The sequence below is a fragment of the Anopheles cruzii genome, chromosome 2 (assembly GCF_943734635.1).
Source record: "Anopheles cruzii chromosome 2, idAnoCruzAS_RS32_06, whole genome shotgun sequence".
In the NCBI taxonomy this organism is placed as follows: Eukaryota; Metazoa; Arthropoda; class Insecta; order Diptera; family Culicidae; genus Anopheles; species Anopheles cruzii.
In genome coordinates, this window is record NC_069144.1 from 56,621,768 (window position 1) to 56,641,765 (window position 19,998).

Below are 19,998 nucleotides of genomic sequence, written 5' to 3' on the forward strand. Positions count from 1 at the left end.
GTACAAATAGAACCGAAGCACGTGCAGCACTTTCGCGCGTGGTCTCGACCGCGGTCGGTTGTTGGTTTGCATGGTCGGCTGCTAATGTGTGCACAGCCGGAAAGCGTTCGTAAGATTGGTTCATCTTTCGGTTCATCGAAAACGGAATCCCATGGTAATTATCGAACTCATTTGCATTGCTGTACGTCCGCGTGTACGTGAAACATCGAAACCTGTTTCTGTATTCTCTCACTCTCTCTCTCTCTCGCTCTCTCTTTCTTATTCTGCCAATCGGTCAATGTCCGGACATTCCGCACACAGAACTGCCGCCACGTGGGGACTGCCAGGGAAACAAATATTGCACTAAAACGTAAGAGAATACTTTCGATAATCACTTCCGAACTTGCGTTTAGACATGTACGTCGCCCATCGGTGGCCTATCGCCCCCGGGTGCGCTGGTGTGTCGGAGTGACCCTTGACTACTACTCCTACTCTTGACCTACTCCTACCTACTCCTTGACCAGTGGCTGAGGGAGATACTGTCCCTTTCCGCCCCTCCCCGAACAACAGTGAGTGGTGTGGTGAACATTTATGCTCCGCCTGCTCCGTAAAGTGACCCGAAAACTGTTACACTAACCATTAACCTGCACAGTAGATGGGCTTCGTTGACACTGATTCTTGCCATGACGTTTTAAGAAACACGTTTATACACTTAACGTTACGCTGCGGTGTGCGGACTCTCCAGGAAAGGGCTGCTCAACGGCGCAACGATCGCGCGCTACTCCGTCGAATATCATCGAGCTGCGGACGGGTCGATCGAGGAAGTCTGGCAAAGAGTGTGCCTGCTTCACGCTTCCCGGGGCAGATATTAACTTCCCGGTTCTAGGTTCGGACCAGCCGGACCGCTACCATTGTACGTTGGCCGAACGGCACTGGACGTTATGACGGAGGGCATCAGCGACGTTGGGCCCGGTGTGGTCCGCTGTGGAGTTGTTCGGCCATCGGAAGTGACTCGCGCACCACCGACGGTGCCATTGGTTTGAATTTGAAAGTGATATTCCTGCTGAATTGACTGTAGCATCTCCCGTTGTTCTTGTTGCTCTTCCTGTTTCGACGAGACGAGAAAGAAAGACTTGCATGACGCGACTCACTCACGACGACGACGCATGTTGCAGCACTTACCACGATCCTTTCCAAGCGCTGGTCATGCGATTCGTGGAGCGTCGAGTAGTTGCCCACTTGCTCGCGTATAATGGCCGTCGTCGATTCCATCGTTAGCAGCGATTGATCGAGTGCATCGAACGAGTTTGGTAGCAGGGAGGACAGATCTACAAAACAAATGCGGTACGGTAAAGATGTCACACTTCCCGAGGCACACGAATCATACCTGTGGCGGGATTGATTAGATCGTTGTAGCAAGCGCCCAACTCCGACGAACCCGCATTCGGCTTGCTTCGCTTGCTGTTGTCTCCGCCACCGACCTCACCCAGTTCGGCAAAGTTTTCGGAAGAATGCAGACTGTTGATGCTGCTGTTGCTGTAGGTGCGCTTCAGCACGCTCGTCGTTCGAACAGAGCTGAAGGTAGGTGGCGAAGGAACGCCACTGTACGGACTGTGAGCATTGCTTCGCTGACTGTGCAACGATGAGGCGGGAGAAAGCACGGGTAAAGGGACCGAAGCACCACCGGTTGACGGTGAGAACGGCTGCGTGAAGTAGTGCTCCGAGGTGGGTAACGGTGGCACTCGCTGTTCTGGCCCTGGCGAACCTCCCATCTGCTGTGATCGGTCACCTTTCTGTAAAACCGTCGCCCGTTGGCCGGGTGCGGAACCACTTGGCGACAGCACCGGCGGCGATGGTGAAATAGCCGTCCGGTGCGGCGTGGAAGGACTGCCCATGTTGGTGCTCGTACCGCCGCTGCTACTGCTACTGCTGCTACTTCCGTTGCTGCACTGCTGATCGCCACTCATCGGGGACCACTCATGGCCGGCGGTCGCCGACGAGCGGCCCGATTCGCGCATCGTTTTCGCCGCAATCGACACCACGTTGATGCTCTTCACAATCGCCGACATGACGGAGCTTTTCTCGGGCGCCACTATCGCCAGCTGACCGCTGCTGCCATCACCGAACACTCCCGATTTGCAGCTGTTGGCGGGCGAAGCGGGCATCGTCATCAGCAGCTTGTCCTCGCTGTCCGGCTGCAGGTCGGTGATCAGATTGAAGACCGCCTCCTCGATCTGCTTCGCGTTCTCGACCGCCGGCTCGCCACTCTCGTCCGGCAGCTCGTCGGCTCCGGCGACGATGACGGAAAACTTGCGCTTCATCTCGCGCACCATCCGCTGACCTTCCTCGTCCGACACGAGCGTGTTGATGCAGACGAACGACTGCACCACTTTGGTATCGCTGTCCACCTCGAGGTAGCCGCGCGTTTTCAGATAGATAAAGTCCCCGGTGCGTGACATCAGCCGGTAGCACGACTCTCCGTTCTGGTTGTAGTCGTACACTGTTGGAAAAGGGCGGACGGTGGTTACGGTTATGACCCCTTGGTCCCTTGTCTTGACAGCACACGGCAAGGCACGGCCGGTTATACTCACTTTGTCGCAGGGCTACAATCACCCAACGGACGTCGTCCCGGTGCATGAAGGTGAACGGGGACACACCGGACACCTCGTCGGTTAGGTAGCCGGCGACGATCGAGATCCGCTGGTCGCACTGCACGATCCGGCCGTCGATCAGATGGCGCGTTTTGTACTCATACTTGCAAGCCTCAATCAAACGATCACAGATGGATGGCACCTTCATTACACGCGCGATGCCTATTAGAACCTGCGGAACGAGAGAAAGAGAGAGGAGAGTGTGTCAACAGCGTGTCGAAACACCAAACTACCCAATCCGAGCAATCACGGCGCATAACCGGTGGATTTCACACCGCGGGAAACCGTGGGAAACCAGACCGCAATGGGAACTGCAATTTTACGATTCAGAAACTAATTTATGAAACCAATAAACGAAGCAAATTATCATTTTGCTGGTCCGGCAGCGGACAGCATTCCCGTTCCCTGTCATCGCCGGTGCTACGAATTAGTTTCGATCACCGAAGAACTGTGTTTGTTTGAAGAGAAAAACAGTATCTTCAAAATCACGACCAACGGCGCACGCGCGTGCGGCCGACCACGAGTTGTTGTTATCACAAAAATAAATAATTTGCCAATATTGTCGTTTGGCAGCCGTGTTTGATGACAGCCAAAAATGTTTCCCGTTTAACGTACCGTCTCCCCGCGGAGTTTGAATAAACAGAATGGCCCCAATGAGGCACACATCGAGCGAGATTTTATGATTCTGTGCTATTTACATGCTCATTAACATACTGATCGCTGTAGAATGTCGGTGGCCAATGTTTTACGATGCTGTCCCCTGCTGAGACATATTGGTTTTGATAGTCCACCGTTTGCGGACAGGACCTCGGGACAGGGATGGAGCACGATGCAAAAGGTGCTTGAAATGTTTTGTGGCGCCGTTTTTGCCACTGCAGCCTACCGTCCCGGAAGGTCGATCTAAAATGTCCTCCAGGCTGATTGCGTGGCTTATGAAAATTAATTGCATTGTGTGGTCTTCTCTTGGAGGAGACAAAAAAGCGGTCTTGACGAATCAACAAAAAACGGAAAATGGATCATTCCGTCGCCGATCACTCACAATATCATTCCCGTTGATGCTGTGCAACGGCATAGCGTCGTCCCGGCCACGGGCTCGCCGTATCATCTGCATAGCGGACGCACCGCCTCCACCGTGCTTGCCGCCGCCGGTGTCTCGCGGGGCCGAATCGGCCCGCCGGAAGCACCCATCGATGGTGACGAGCTCGTAGGCTGTTGCCTCGGAGCGAGGTCCTGCCCGAGCCATCCTAGAAGAAAGAAAATAATGGCAATATTATGAACTATGTTTCGAAAGAAAGTTGGTCAACCATCGGCAGACCCTTCGTGGCTTCGTACCGGATGGAGAACCGTCGCTTGTCCTGCTGCAGCCTCCGGTCGATATCGTCGTCGTCGTTATCGTGAGATCGCGCCGACCGTGACTCGGTGTCCGCTGCGGAGCCACCGCTGCCACTGCCAGCTTCCGCCGGATTGAGCAACCCAACGCTGCTACTAGTTCCCGGTGCGGCATCGTACACCAGATTGGATGGGACCAGCTGCTGCTTGAGCAGCCCGTGATCGTCCGGGTGAGTTATGCTGAACAGGTTCTGTCCGTACAGGTCCGTCTGAAGCAGAAAACAGGGCAATATTTAAGTATCATATATTAAGTCGTCCAAAGGCGCCTCTCCGAAAGCCGCAAGCATCACGAAATGGAATAGTTTCTCTGAACTAATAACCGTTATGACAAATTATCTAACCTGGAAGCGGTTTGGGCCCAAATGTCAGGCGACAACATCGCCATCGCCGTTTAGGGTTGCGTTTTTGCAGCCATTATCTTTTACACATCTTTCACACAGCCGGTCGCCAAAGAAAGGGGTCAGACCGGTTTGAACTGGACACTCGCGGCACGGGGGGAGGCGCCAACGGCGAGCTCACTGGCCGGCGGTACAACAGGTGTACCCATGGTGTTTCAGACTTTGCTTGCTAGTTAACTACTATCGCACGCAACAGAGGTCAATAGGAGGCGTCGTGGGCCAGCCCGGCCTAAGCCGATCGCAGTATCGAGTGACGACCGGACAGATTTACGGCCGATCCACTTTCTTGGTGAGAGTTGCTTTTTGCCACACGCAACACTAATTTTCTAACGAACTAGAAACCTTTATGTAAAACTCAGCGGTCAGGACTATTAACACCTAAGCCGAACCGGTTCGGAACCATTTCATGGTTAATCAAACGGCGACCAACTATCCGCTCATTAATGCTTTACGTTCGGAAGAAGCTTGGCGTCTGGGGTCCCTGGAACATCTTGGAAGGAAACCATATTTTACATTTCTTAAATTCCTCCCCACGAAAAGTGCCGTACGCGGAAGCAAGTGGTGCGTGGACTTTTCGCCAGTGTTTAAGATTTTACGATTTATGATAATGCTCCCGGTACCAGTCTACCACCGGCGAGATTTAGCATTTCAAATTCATACCACCGCTGAACCAGAATGTTAATTTTTGGCGTAAAATTAAAAACAATCCCTTTCACGGCGGCGGCGGCGACGACGACGGCGGGCCAGATTTATTTGTGACCTTCTGTGCGCAGTCCCCGCCACGATTCGTTCTGGCCGGCTGGTGATGGTGGTGGTGCGTACAACAACGAGGCCCCGGAACACATCCTTCCGTTCGGCACGTAGTCACGAATGTTTGTGCTTTCCGCATCGCATCCAGGGCATCCGCGGTTTCCAGTTGCATTCTGAATGGGGGGCATCAAGAGAGTGTTCGCCGAAGGACATTCCCGGAGGATGCTGAGCCCACTGGGACAACATTCCATCTCGCGGTGGGAACAAACACAACAGAGAAGTCGGATCGAATGGATCGAATGGATTGTTTGGAATCGACGCGCTCAGTGTCAGCCACTGGTTTACATCGCTTTCATGGCCATCGAAAATATTAATAACCAACGACATTGTGAGCGCGAATTTAGACGGCGCTCCAAACAGGTTTTACAACTATCGCCTATTTATAGCGTTGCCAGTAGGAAAACAGGACAACAAACCAAACAACCTTTCAGGGATTTAATGTGTAACAAAAATGTACTTTCTAGAAATAAATACGTCCAACAAACTCGGAAAGCTGTTTGATATTAACAAAGGCGAGAAAAACAAAATATATTTTTATTAATGTGTAATAATTGTAATAAGGCAGTAATTTAGGTCCCCTTCTGTTCAACCTCTTCATTAATGACCTTCCAGACTCGATAAGCACCTCCAGGCTACTATTATACGCGGACGATGCTAGGCTCTTTTGCGAGATCACTGACCCCAGGGATTGTCTTAAGCTTCAGGCCGACGTAAATAACCTTCAGACTTGGTGCAGTAGAAACGGTCTGACCGTGTGTGTTAGCAAGTGTCAAACCGTCAGCTTCAGCAGAAGTAGGAGCCCGATACTTTGGGATTACGAGATCTGTGGTAATTTGATAACTAGGGTTGAGCGAGTAAGGGATCTAGGCGTTATCTTGGACAACCGGCTGACCTTCCAGGAACACATCGATAGCCTGATAACAAGAGCCAGGAAACAGCTAGGACTACTTATACATATGACTCGGGAGTTTCGGGACCCTGTATGTCTTAAAACTATTTATTGCTGTATCGTCCGATCGATTCTGGAGTTTGCTTCGGTCATCTGGTGTCCTCATTTCGAGTCGACAATTGCCCGACTAGAACGAGTTCAGAAGCACTTCACGCGCTATGCATTAATCCGCACTGGTCTCTTTAAACGTGAAACCTTGCCACCCTACCCAGCGCGTTGTCTCTTGCTCGGCATAGAACCCCTTCGCACGCGGCGTGTCATTGCTCAGTGTCTATTCGTGGCTGGTCTGATTACGGGCCGGATCGATTGTAGATCCACTCTTGAGAAACTCGATTTCATTGTGCCGTCTCATACATCGCGCACCGCGCCAATCTGTCTTTCCGTTAGTTTTAGTCGTACAGTTGCTGGACAATACGAACCACTATCGTTTGCTTGCAGACAGTTTAATGCCAATTTTATATACTTCGACTACAACGTAACACTTGACTGCTTCCGTGAAAGACTTCGTACAAATGCTATTGATGTAAGCGCAGGTGACCATCCCTTTGGTAGGTAGTTTATTAGAAGACTTGATTAAGCCACTGGCCCGTCAAGCCAATTATACATATAAATAAATAAATAAATAAATAAATAATTGGACCGCCGCGTTAACCCAAGCGTGCGAAACGAGCACAATAGAGAGGGCAACAAAAAAAACGGCACTCAAAGCGTACAATAAAATCGCCTAATAGAGTACAGTCAATGAAAGTACAGCAGGTTCCCGGCTCCCGGCAAAAGTCTTAAGAAAACCACCGCAAACCTGTGATGATGGCAAGGCATCGACATCCAATTGCGTTGCGCTGGCAGATTGCCGCCAAAAAGCCGGGAGCCAAATGAAGAAACAGCGTGCAGCGCGGGGTTTGCTTTTCGCAACCAAATTTACGCGGGCCATCCACTGAGCCGCCCGTTCCGATTGGGCACAACGAGGTTGATGAGGTCATTTTATTGGCCAAAACGAGTGACCCACTGCAACTCTCAGCGCAGCGCGGTGCTGATTCCCACCGCCACAGACCGCGCGCTCTGATGAAGCCTTCCGGATATCGCAGCTTCAAGATGGTGGCGGTCATAACCCGCCAAAAACAGCGCTAAAGTGAATGCCGTTCGGTGGCAGTCCGAAGAACTAGGCTTCGCTATCAAATAACACGTTCGGAGGACGTTTAAAGTGTCTTAAAGGCCCTTCGGAATCCAATAAACTGTCCCCCGATCGACCTGATCTGATTTCCATCTTCCGAAAGCGGCGCTCCGTCTGCCGAACATAAGAACAAAGCAGACCATACTAATCGCAACCGGAGTGGCCTCTTACAGGCCCCCGGGTCTCCGATCTGATCAAAGAGAAAGGTTTCAGGTTTTCAGCAACGGAGCAACGAACAAAAAATAATAACAATCAACAGCTATGCAAATAAATGGCGGTAGACGGACCGACACACACCGACGCTGGCGCGACAGTCATAAGAAACCGTTACGCGGCAAGGCCGGCTGGCCGGCTGCTGGCCAGCCGCTTTTGACAGCGTGGCACCGTGGCAGGCCTTACCTGACAGTGTCCGAGAAACTGCTCGACCGACGCCGACACGAGTACGATCTGACCCCGGCACGTCACCGTCAGCAGAAATCCGTTTAGCATTCGAAACAGCGAATCCTGGGCCTCCGGTTTGACCGTTGGTTCCGGCTTGGATTTGCCAAACACTGCAAGCAGGAGAGAAAATGGGGGTAGAGTTTAGTAAATCAGTAGTTTGGAAGTAAAACTGAGAAAAGATATACTATAAAGATATAAAACACTCTCGAAAAAAAGGAAAAAGGATAAAAGACTCTATGAAAAGAAGAACAAAGATGAAATAAGAAAGACGAAAGAATGGAGCTACAGTACAAAAGCCATCGCCAAACAAATGCTAGGATAAGGTTAAGCAGTCTGTTTGAACAGCGAAAAGACGAAACATTTAAGACAATGGTATCCATCGCCTCGGTGCTCGAAATGGGCGCCCTTGTGGTGAAAGCTCGCCGTTCGAAGGTTGAACAGAACTAGCAGAGAGCCTAAGTCACGGTCCCGTTAACAAGTAAAGAGTAAAGCCGAAAAGGAAAAAAGAGAAGGAAAAAAAGTCGATTCACACTCACCATAATCTATTCGCAGTCCGTGGGCCGAGAACCGCAGGACGGCCGTTTTGTCAACGCGCCGCGGGGACTCGGCAACGTGCGGCACCATCGCCGACAGTTCCTGTATCGATCCATTAAGCTTGTCACGCCGGTTCTTTTCCGCTCGGTTGCGCGCTTCGCGGCCATTTCTGCAAGCCCCACAGCGCGCCACAGATGATGTTGTTGTTGGACAGGGAACGAAACAAGAAAAACGCCACGAAAAACTTTAGAACATACTGGGAAAGGTCAAACTGCTCTGCGAACATATTGTTTTATCGGCAAAAGTTATCGCATTTGTTTAGTCGCTTCGGTCGCGCCTCGGTCTATTACTTCGCCCGCGACTGTGTGTGTTGTGCGCTCCGGGACAAGGTGATGGATAAAAAGGATCGGGTTTGTAGTTTTTTGTTGATTGACCCCACTACAACCGGCCCGTGATCGGTTCGAACATTTTTCATAAACAATTCGGTGGGCCGCTATTAGATAGGCATTAAGGCGTTCCGTGATTAATGTTGCCAGGCGGACCAGACCACCACCAACCGGTCAACGTTGGCACAGCTGGCGACACGACGCCTGGACCGGCAGCAAATGGAGCCCCCCGGCGAATGAAGACCGAAAATAAAGCAGAAAGTTTTGGGTTTCGCACCGGTGCCCACCGGAATACCGGAATGTGCCGGCCAAAAACATATCAAAGTGCTAAACGGCCCTCGGCTGCGCTCATTACCCGAACGACCCACAACGGTCAAAAGCCCAAAACACAACACCATGGTCATCGCGCCACCGTCGTCTAGCCAGCCGTTTTATGCTAGTGTCAGAGAATTAGCATCGAGGTTCGGACCAAAACAGGTCTCCTCTCTGTGTGCCATCTGTGCGCCATCGCCAACTCATCTCGAATGAGTTGTGAATTTTCGATCAACCGTGATGACCATTTTGGAGCGCCTTTGGATTATGCAACGAGAGGTAGAGTAAAGTTTCCGCCGCAGTCAACGCCGAGTGGCCGATCGAAATGGCACAGAATTGGAGAAAGTGTGTCCAGGAAGCGTCGCCCCGGTCGCTATTGTACGGCAGTTTTGAGGGTTCACTATCAGCGCACGCGGCCGATAGAGTCCTCACAACAAGTCCAGCGGGACGAAATTAATTTATGATTGCCAAATATGTTTTCAACGCGTGCGCCAAGGAAGAGCGCAGCATGATCAGGGTGTGCCAGGATCGATGTAGAATTATATTCTGAGATCCCTGACCGGACCAATTCATAGTGTCAATTCAGCAACACAGCCCCGAGAAAGTTTGGCATCCAGCGGTCGCGTTCGAACACGGCACACAACTTGTTAATTAACCCAACCTGTCTCGTCCTTCCGGCAACCGGATTCTCACACGAACGGATTTTCGCACAGGGGGTCTCGTTTTGGCGAAAAGACGCCCGGCGAGAGGTACGTGGCCACAAGGTACACGTTCTTCTCTCTCTCCCCGTCTGTTGGTGTGCGTGTTCGCTTTGGAAGAACAATTTGAGAAGCGTTACGAAATCAGAAATCGATCCATGGGAGGTCCCGCGACGGTACTTCTTGGAAAATATCGATGACGGAAATTAATATTTCCATTTCTCTTCTATATTTTTTTCCGTTAGCTTTCTAACGATACCCGACCGAAGTTGTTGCTAAACAGAGAGCTATGCTTTGCAGCATCTTATTTTATCTTTTGCGCCCCAGCCGGGACACCGCCCATACCAGCGGGGATGTTCCGAAATTTCCGTAAAGTTCGGAATCGCTTAATGGTTGCGCTGCCCGGGAATATTTGGAAAACGTTGAATCATGAGTAATTAATTTATTTCGAGCATTTATTTCGAACCCGGCAAGCGGCACTCGGTGGCAGACTCGGTGCCCCGGGCAACAACGGATGGTAATGGTGTACCACGCCCCGCCGGCCAGGACCCTCCACTCGAAGCAGACATTTTTGTTCCCTCAACTTTATAACTTGTTGCACGTCGCTACTGCTGCTGCTGCTAAATTTCGTTGACAAAGAGAATCCGTAGAAATTGAAAGCCAATTATACACAGAGTAGTGGTAGCGGATTAGGTCCGCGTCTGTAAGGGTAAAGGGTTTATTTGTAGCGAAGGTGGGTCATTTAAATTTCTAATGTAAACATGCGCGAGATCAGCGCATGTTTACCTTAGATGCCAGATTAGATGAGTTGTCTGTCGTCGATTTCATTGCAGATCCCATTCTTTTTGAATTCATATTTTCTTTAGTTCTTATGCAGAACAAAAACAGAAAAGTTACAAGTGTTTACTAATGATCGATCTGTGTCAAAAACCGTAACCCGTGCGCTTGACTGAGTATCACTCAACCTCGAGAACCCACCGACAACAACCGGGTAGCTAGGATTTCAATATTTCATTACCACAACACAGCAACCGCAACATGCTACGGTATATACTCCGTGGCCCGTTTGGATTTGGTAATTTGAGCATCGGCAGCACCACAACCGACTCTACTACGTCAGCGCCAGCGTCAGGAAACAATAATCGGCTAACGAAACTCAGCCCGCTTGTCGTGTTATGTCATCCGCGCATCAGTGTCACACTGGCCTCACGAGCCGCATATCTGTTTAGCAGAGTTGCGGTTTGTTCTAGGGACCCACCCCCGGGCCCGCAACACGTGAGACTGGACAAAGTCTAGACCGGCCGCCATAGGAAACGGACGACGACGGAGCTCACTCGACAAGTCGACTGCGACTCGAAAATGGCGCTGATGATAGCGCGATGATGATGGTGCCGATGATGATGACGGAAGAGTGGCTGGCTCGTCGCCGACTTTTGATTACCGGCCCCACTCATCCAGTTCTCACGAGCGCGACACCCCACCACCCCGGGGCACAACCTGCCACCCCGCGGGGCCGCGTTCTCGCGAACCCGAGCCCCGGCGAAGTCGGGTCGAACGTCGGTGGCGTGTCGAGTGTTTGTTTGCGGTTGCACTTGCACCGTTTGCAACTGGTGCATCGAGTCGTTTCCGAGGGGGAAGGGTCGGTAAGCGACGACGGGGCCAACTAATGCGCGCCACTTTGTTTGGATTGGCAACATTGTTGCGCGAATGTTGGTCGCGCTCGGCCGGCCGATCACTGCCGTGGCACGCGGCACGCCACGAGTGTGGCGCGCACCGCACCGCACCGCGGAGGATTTTCTTTCTCTTCGACAGGCAAAAGGGGACATAGTGGTCTGGTCGCGTCCTAGTCTGGGCCTTGGGTTGAACTTGAAACCGCGACGGACGCCGCCACGGTTTTTCGCGGATGAGTAGAAAGGACGTGCCCGACCGACGGGAATGAAGCGAGCGTGGAGAGCCGGAACGCCTACAAACGAGGCCAAGGTCAATTTAGTCGGCGGTTGGGGCGGCGTCCGGCAAGAAATGCACCACAAACGCCCGGCTTTGCTGCGGCTTTTCTCCCGAAGGGTGCGGCCGCTCGGCTCGCTGGACGATTCAATTTGCGGACGGGCAGAAGCTATATTTACACCGTTTCGCCCGTCGAATGGGTCATGGCCGTGGCCACGGAAAACGTGCGGAACCTACCGCAGGCAACCCAGCGTAACGCAGGCCTGGCTCCAGAGGAATGTTTTGTGGAAACAATAAATTCGGCCATTCGATTACCGCGGTCGGCCGGTGGCAGGAGAAAGGCCTCCGGCGGCCCGGCGGAAAGGCCCGGCACAACCCGGTTGACATACCTTACCACCAAACTGTGGTTTGCGTTTAAAGTTAAATTGTTGCAGCTTTAGTGGGGTAAACAGCGCACGATCCAGGAAAATACGGGCGTAATAAAGTTTTGATCGCATAAACGATCCTTTTTCGGTGGACGACATTCTGTGCCGATCGCGGAATAAATAGCCATATGGGTTGCATGTTTTAGGGGCACCATTTTGGAACCCGTACTAAGAAATGCATTCAAAAGTTGTTAAAAATAGTCAATAGGGACCCAACAGGAATAAAATGAACAAAAGTAAGATTTGAACTAACCAACTAAGGCAACTCTTTTAAACAAGAAACAAATTAAAACACTTAATGCAGTAACAAAACAAATTATTAAAAGATCAACTGCAACAAAATCAAATATAAAAACGATACAAGAACAATTGAAAGTTAAAACGAAAGTAAAAAGAAAACATAAACAACATAAAACCAAACGGTAAACTCAACTATAGACTGTTTAAGTATTTAACTCAAAAGCAATCAGTACTGGAAATGGAGAGAAAGAAAAACTAGTCAAATAGAAATCCAAGATAATTAAAGTGAAAGATATCAACGTCCGCGTGTGGCTCTGTGGGGGAATGGAACCGATTCGCTAATTACGTTCGGCTGCTGCGGTTTGCCTGTGACAGCTGTCAAAAAAGACAAAAATGGTTCCACCCAAAAGAAACGGAACTTAACATCAAAAAAGCCGACCGCGAAGCCTTACACTATAGAGTGTCCATCGCGTGGCACCAGAACGCGGGCTTCGTTAGCGATTCCTCTTCATTCCGCCCAACTTCGGAATTCCCGCCGCCGGTCCGGCACGCGCCGGGCAGCTTAAATGTGGAATAAATTCAATGATTAATTAAATGTTTCATGTGAACGTTCTCGGCATTCCACCGCGGGACGATGGGCGTTGCTCGCAGCTTACGCATCCTTGTCCGAGCCCGTGATGTCCCTGTCTGCTCTGGCGGCCGACCTACTCCCAACACTCACCCTGACCACTCGAAAGACGCTAAGAACCGATTCGAAGTATTCTCAAAGTACTGCTCGGACCGTCGACTTCACATCAATCCGTGCGTAAAAGAGTAGATCGGCAGGAGCATGGGGAGCATCGTCGTCGAGTCGATTATTGCCGCCTCTCCTGGTATTGGACCTCACCTGGCTCCCCGGCTCCTGGGTGTCACAAGAATCGGGTGTGTTCTTTCCGGCCACGCCGGAAAATCTCGGCCAGTCCCACCGGAAAGTTCCAAGTAGCGAGTTTGGGTTGGGCTGTGGGGTCTTCTGGAAGCGAGCGCCGCGAGGGCCTTGTAAGAGGTTGTTCGGCCGAGTGAGTGGTGACGCACTTCGCACCGAGAGCACGAATCGAGGCATCACGAGGATGCTGCCGCCCCGTGGGACGTGGCGGAAAACTCTGTTGAAAGGGAAAGCCGTCCGCGTTTTGGGTCGAAGCGAGCGAGCCGAACCAGCGAGCAGGGCACGGCCAACGGTGAAGAACCCGAAAAGAAGGAGACTACCACAAGGACTCTGCACCACTCTCGTTTTCGTGCGCGGTCTCTCTCTCGCTCGCTCTCACAACAAGTCGGCCCGGAAAAAAGGCCGCACGAACACACACACACACACACGGGCGGAGCCACACGGACAGATTCCGGGGGACCCCAGCTCCCATTTTCGGCGTGTGTGTATGATTTTCTCGAATGGCATTCCGAGAATTCGCTAATACAAGGTCGAACACCTTTTATCAAGAAATCCCCGGGCCGATACGCCAAAAATTTTGGCATGAGTCAGACAGAAAGAGAGCCCCAGAAAGAGACAGGTAGAGAGCGAGAAAATGAGATGGAGAAAAAAGGAAAACCGGCCAAGCGTTCGGGTGGGGCCCGACCGACGTCGTATCGAGCGCGCTCTGTGACGCAAGCATATCGAATGCCCTCGAAAGTTGCCGCAGCTTGCCGGAATGGAACGGATCTCGACGACGTTCCCGTGTTGATGTAAAAAGCATCCCACACACCTAGCGTTTCGGCCGAGAGGCTCGTTCCAGGACTGCTCAGGGCCGAAGAGATTGAGATTTGGGTAAGGCGCTTTGTCAGATAAGCAACAGCCCCCGGGGGTGGCGGGCCGAGATATCGCGGGGTTTCTTCTGTCGATCATCGAGAGGATGCATCGAGTGGCGCACATGAAAAGCTGCCGCTGCCTGCCGCTGGCTGATCGATTGCTATGGGGGGAGGGCAAAACCCCGGAGAGGAGGCCTAAGGGCAGCATCGTTCAATCGGAACCCTCGCTGGTTCGCAAAAATTTAATGAAGTTCTCACGGGGGGCAGATCCCGGACCGAACGGCCGACGCAACCGACGTCCTTCGGAGGTTAACGAGCGAATAATTAAGTGGCCGCCCAATTATCCTTTTCGCAACGAGGATCGGTGGGGCCCGCAATCTCTGGGCCAGTCGGGACGCATCATCATCATCATCGTGATGATGTTGATGGAGGGAAGATCGGCCACGAAAACCCCCAAAGCCGTATGATTAAGTGGAAAAGATTTTCCCGGTCGCGCCCTGGTGGCCGCTTTTCACATCTCGTCCATCGGCAATCAGCTATTAATCTGCCAACGAGCACACACACCCGCACCAGCCCATAGAGAGAGCATCTTGGCCACCGGTTCTTATCGGAAGAGGGCCGACCCCCATGATCGATTCCCGGCCCGCAGATGCGTTTCGACCGTTTTTCTGCTTCACTTTGCATTCCTCAGCTTCCCCGGAGGAGAAGCTGTTCAAATAGGAATAGGGTCTACAACCATCCGCCCAAGTCCGGCAAAACCCAGTCGACGCCACACGCCAGATCCCAGAGGTTGGTTGTTTGTCAATTTCGCTCAATTTCGGGCGCACCATGTCGAGGCCAATAACGGAGCCACCAGCTGCGACAATAATGTTCAACCATTCCGGGGATGCGGTAGAAAATGTCCAAAAACCCGAACGTAACAGCACGCGGCACGCGAGTGAAAAGCCGGGATTCATAAACAACGAACGAGCGGATGAATAAATGATCAATTTCGAGGCCGCGTCCTCCGACACGTGACGAATTAGCCCGCAGTTTCCCGGGAAAACCCGCACCCGGGGGCGAGGAAAAATATGAAAGGAAAACAACGTTCACTTACATCGTTTGGCCAACCACGGCGCCCGAGTCATCGTAATCGTACCTGCAAAAGTAGAGCCAGCGATTAGACATGACATGGCTAAGGGATATGAGTGGCCGGGGCCGACCATGAGCTGGCGCAACACTGCAACAGTGTTGCCTGCCGATCCCGAGGTTCTGCCGAGGTAGCTTTGCCCGCTCCGAGGGCACCCTTCGAATCCGTGCGCCGCTCCGGTACTTGTAATGGATCAGTCACCAGTGTTCCACTGGTGACTCCGTAATCAAGATCAGCATTCGGGATGGACGCAAACCGTTCCGCTGATAAGAGCGCGCGGGTCAATAATGGTAATCGACAGTCGTCGGGACCGGTGACTTTCCACAGTCGGAACCCGTCGGCGTCGGGACGCGTAATTGATTGAACTCGAACCGTAGCTAGCTCGGAAACGACGGTACTTCAACCTGGACGGCGGCAGCGGCGGGGATGGATTAAAGGTCCCCACGCTAGTCCCGGCGCGAAACTGGAGTGGGCACAACGACCCACAGCACAGCCGGACGCGGCGTGCGATTGCTTCACTCGACGCTCACTCACCGGCGAGCTGATCGCCGGCGCCGCTCCGACACTGGTTCCCGAGTCACGTGAAGCCCCCGTCATCCCGTGGAGACCCGGTCCCGGTAGCTCCCGGTAGACTTAAAAATGACAGTGTGACCCACGACGACGGCTACGGCGCAATTCTCGGCCCTTCTCGGACTGTGGCCCGGAAGTGATCGAGTGCCCATCGCCCCGTCGCGCTTACTAATTACTCTCGCAAGTCTCACAAGAGACCTGAGACGCCCTGCTCGCCCCAGGGAACCCAAAGCTGCCACCCGGGATGGGTCCAGCCCCAGCTCCAGAAACATTGTAAATATGCAAATATAATTGCTGCGCGCAAACAAGTGTCAGGTGGCGGGGTTTGACACGCAAAACCTTCGGAGCTCACTGCTGCTGAGCTTGACTTGTGCTACAAACTAACCAGTCTCCGTAGCCGAAGCCGAAGCCCCCCGTATGTTTGCCAATATTATTGCGACCACACAGCACCAACTGCGGACGTCGAGTCAATTGTGTCGCGAATTGTGTGTTCTCACACAAGCTTCTCCTCAGTGGCAATTTCCTGCCGTAGCCACGATAAATAAATCCCTTCGGGGCGAACGCGAGGACAGAACGCACTCTCCGTCTCCGGCTCTCGCTCGCTCTGTCCATCCGGTCCCCGGAAAAAGCAATGATTTCGGCGAAACGAAAGTGGTGACCCGTGTTCGAGGGAATCCACAGAAGTCGTACAGAGGGATACCGGTGCGGCCAGCTAAGTGAGAAGTGTGCCCGCCCGCCGGTTAGTACAACAACAGGTGGACAGTGGAAAACTTTCAGCAGACACCTCCGCCAACGCAGTAAGGCCGTAAGGCTCTCTCGTAAGCTCGTTTCGTGGACTCCATTTAACAGCCGCACCACGATTGCGTCATGTCCCCGTGGAAGGGGGGCGGTCCCATGCGCACCACGGGAGCATTATTTATGGTGGATCCGTCGGCCACACATTGTAACCCACCGGTAGGCAAGCAGGTAAATTAAATTGTGCAGTTTTCCAGCCCGACACCCCGACTACACGGCATAGTTGGAAAATGGACGAGTCGAGAACCCTGGTTCGAACTCAAAAAAGGTTCCTTAACTGTGGTCTTTTGCATTTGCGAGTCTTTCAAATATTTCTTTCACCGTATTCATCAGCGATTGGAGTCCTTGACCAGTAGCACCAGATTGGATTGGTTCTCTAGTGTATGCTGCTAAGCTTTGGGTCATTATCAGGTTCATTTCACGCATTAAAATTACAATTTTCCGTGGGACAATTCCAATCCAGCCAGCATCTATCGACTCGACCCACACACTTGAGCGAATTCCGCGGGGCTATTTTCTTTCCGTTTCCCCGGTTCGTTTGAAGTTAAATATAATTCCCAAAATACCCCCCAGGGTGTGTTTACTTCAGCTTCACGCTTCCGTTCCATTTCTGTGGCTGAAATGTTCCCACATTTGAGCAATATATTGGGTGCTGTAAAAGCCTATGGCTCAAGAGGACCACAAAGAACAATAAGGTGGTACTTTTCCAATATTTGCCAGGACCCAATTCGTGCGTTCTGTATCCTGGTCCATCATAACCGTAAACCATCTGGTTGTTCGCCGGAAGATTGTGACTGAACACTGAGAGGTAAATCCGCAGAAAGTGTGGAAAATCGCAATACTTTCTAACACACTTTAAGCGCTGTAAGCTGCGTTGAAGCAAGGTCGAACCCATTAACGAAAGTGACACAAAACCGATCACTGGAATCGGCAGCAAAACAATGGCCAATCCGAACCGACCGTTAAAGGTAATCTATAGCCGGCGGGAGCGTCGTGTGCAAGTGAAATGTGAATCGAACACACATTTACCGGAGTGCAATTGATGCACCGGCACCGGGAAATCGCAAATTACACCGAAGATGAGTGTGTGGGTGGGTCCGTGTTTATCTTGCGGCCAAGGAACGTGTGGAACGTACCGGGAGGTAATATGCGCACATCATCAACACACCACACAAACTGCGCTGTAACCCCCCCCCCCGGGGGAGGGAGTCCGGACCGGAACGGAACGGAAGGATTAGAGCCGGGGCCCCTCCACCGGTTACAAAACTAATGATAGTTTCGGTGAGTGTGTCCGTGTGTGTGGCGCGCGGTGCAACATTGTTGCGGCCACCCGCCACTGGAAATCAAGTGCAACACATGCAATGGGGGGAGGAGTGCGCTGGTATCGTTTCGCAATCGGCCGTACAATCCCACCACCGCCACCCCCGGGGGAATGAGGTTTGGAGCGTTCGCCGAGAGGCTACGTAATACAAAAGTTGTACTCCGGGTCCAAGACTTCAACAACAAAAACATCGGCCCTTCGTGCAGCGCAGCGTTTGCTCTGTCACGTTGTTTTCTGATTTCACGCTTGTGTTCTGGAAGTTCCGAAGCCGATAATTTGAAACCGATGGTGATGTTGTTTGTTTTGATATGGCCATTGCCTCGCGACACGCGACATCCCCCGGCGAGGAGTTTTTGGCGTGAACAATAAAAATTGGCCACCGATTCCCGGTGGGAAATGCATCAACTAGCGGGGAAAAGCGCATCGTCGATGGTGATGATGCTGATGATTGGCTGCCAATGGCCCACGATAAACCAAGACGACTAAATTAGTAACGGAACAGGTCCAACATACTTGAAATCGAGCGAACCTATAAATAATTTCGGCAAATAAAAATTGGCACGCTATGACAATGCCGGGTCCGAGGTAGCCTTCTAGCAAATTACCAGACCTCCTCGGGCTAGACCACAGCATCAATGGCGGCGGTTTCGGTGTCGTTCGCAGAATTCGGGTACCCCGGCAAGGACCTGACTGGCATGGAAACTTTTCCTCTTGGTTTCCTCTCGATCGGCACACGAAGAAAATATTGTGGAGAGCCGGAGCTCGAGGCGTTCCCATTTACCGTAAAGCCACCGAGCCATTTGATATTTCCCAGGACCAACCGGATAGCCAGAAATTAAAAGCGTCGATTTGATCATTAAATTAATTATGACCACGGACCCGGATTCTGACAGTTCTGACGGACTCCCTTCGCACAATGTTCCAAACAAAAGCGCCCCTTATGAGCCCCGCGGTTGGACGGTCCCCGGCGGGGTCTCCAAAACGCCAAGCATCATTACTTAACGACATTCGCAGCCGACCACGGTGGGAAAAGGGCAATCGGTCCCCGTCGTTGGTGACGTCATGACACAGCTGCCGGGTTACCACCTTCCGCGAAATAATTTCCGCACGAGCCCGAGAACCGGACCCGTGTATTTGCACTGGGCGACGCGCAAACACAGCAAGGGGTCAACCCAAATGTTGGAAATTTATTTGATACTGTGCGTGAGGCACGTGAAGCGGCCGCGCCATGTCCTTCGCGCAGTCGGATCCGACTATTGACACCGAGCACGTGGCCGCACCGTATTAAAATAGCCTAACTTTGCCGTGCTACCGGAAGCAGCATCCCACACTGGAATGTAATTGAAATCAGACCGCAGGGGACCACTGGGGTTGCTGCTCTCCGGTCAAAGTTTGTCCGGCGCGTGTCGTGGTATTCACGGCACGTTCGCTCTCAGAACTTCGAATATGAACTGTGATTATTAAGCGCGAACTGCTGCCCATTTTTGGTGCAAACTTTTCCATGCCGCTGTCCGAACTCGAATCGAATCTGCGGCCCCCCCGAAACCTCATGAGATCCGGAATCCTGTCATATTCTCATGTGCTCGAAAGCTCTATTGGGCTGGATTGTGCCAATAAATATCTCGACGACTCCCACATCAACACCACGCCCCGGGTGTTGAGTCGGTGCCGTGGCCCCACTTTTCGGGGGAGGTTACCTGTTAAAGTTGAACATACTGTACATATGTTCCGGTGGCATCGGGTAGCATCGGGGCGTCGCCGTCGGTAGCTGCTCCGCCTGGTGATGATGATGCCGGTGCTGCTGCTGGCCGTAATGCGGGGACGGAGGTAGCTGATACCAGGGAACCGGTGGCCCATAGCCACCAGCGGCCCCATACATCCCACCGCCGCCCAGTTCCGGGTGCATGCCTCGGAGTGCGGCCGGATGCGGACCGTAGCCCGACGGTGAACCGGCACCTCCGCCATGGTACGGGCGGGCATCGAACGAGGGCGGGAAGGGATAGGAGGCGGCCGCGGAAGCCGAAGCACCACCGACTGGTGGGTAGAACAGTTTGTCACCGGCCACACCGTACGGATCCGG

The 19,998-nt window shown here is 52.4% G+C and overlaps 1 protein-coding gene across 1 annotated transcript; it reads right to left on the reverse strand.

Moving 5' to 3' along the window:
- Window positions 1–120: 120 nt before the first annotated feature.
- On the reverse strand, window positions 121–19,677 carry LOC128277882 (aryl hydrocarbon receptor nuclear translocator homolog). The gene is made up of 10 exons (XM_053016483.1): window positions 19,616–19,677; window positions 8,325–8,491; window positions 7,747–7,898; window positions 4,140–4,228; window positions 3,963–4,076; window positions 3,670–3,874; window positions 2,571–2,802; window positions 1,367–2,479; window positions 1,162–1,307; window positions 121–1,084 (listed from the first exon to the last, which is right to left on the reverse strand). The coding sequence occupies exons 1-10, from the start codon at window positions 19,654–19,656 to the stop codon at window positions 848–850; spliced, it is 2,496 nt and encodes an 831-aa protein (XP_052872443.1). The 5' UTR covers window positions 19,657–19,677; the 3' UTR covers window positions 121–847.
- Between the last annotated feature and the right edge of the window lie 321 nt (window positions 19,678–19,998).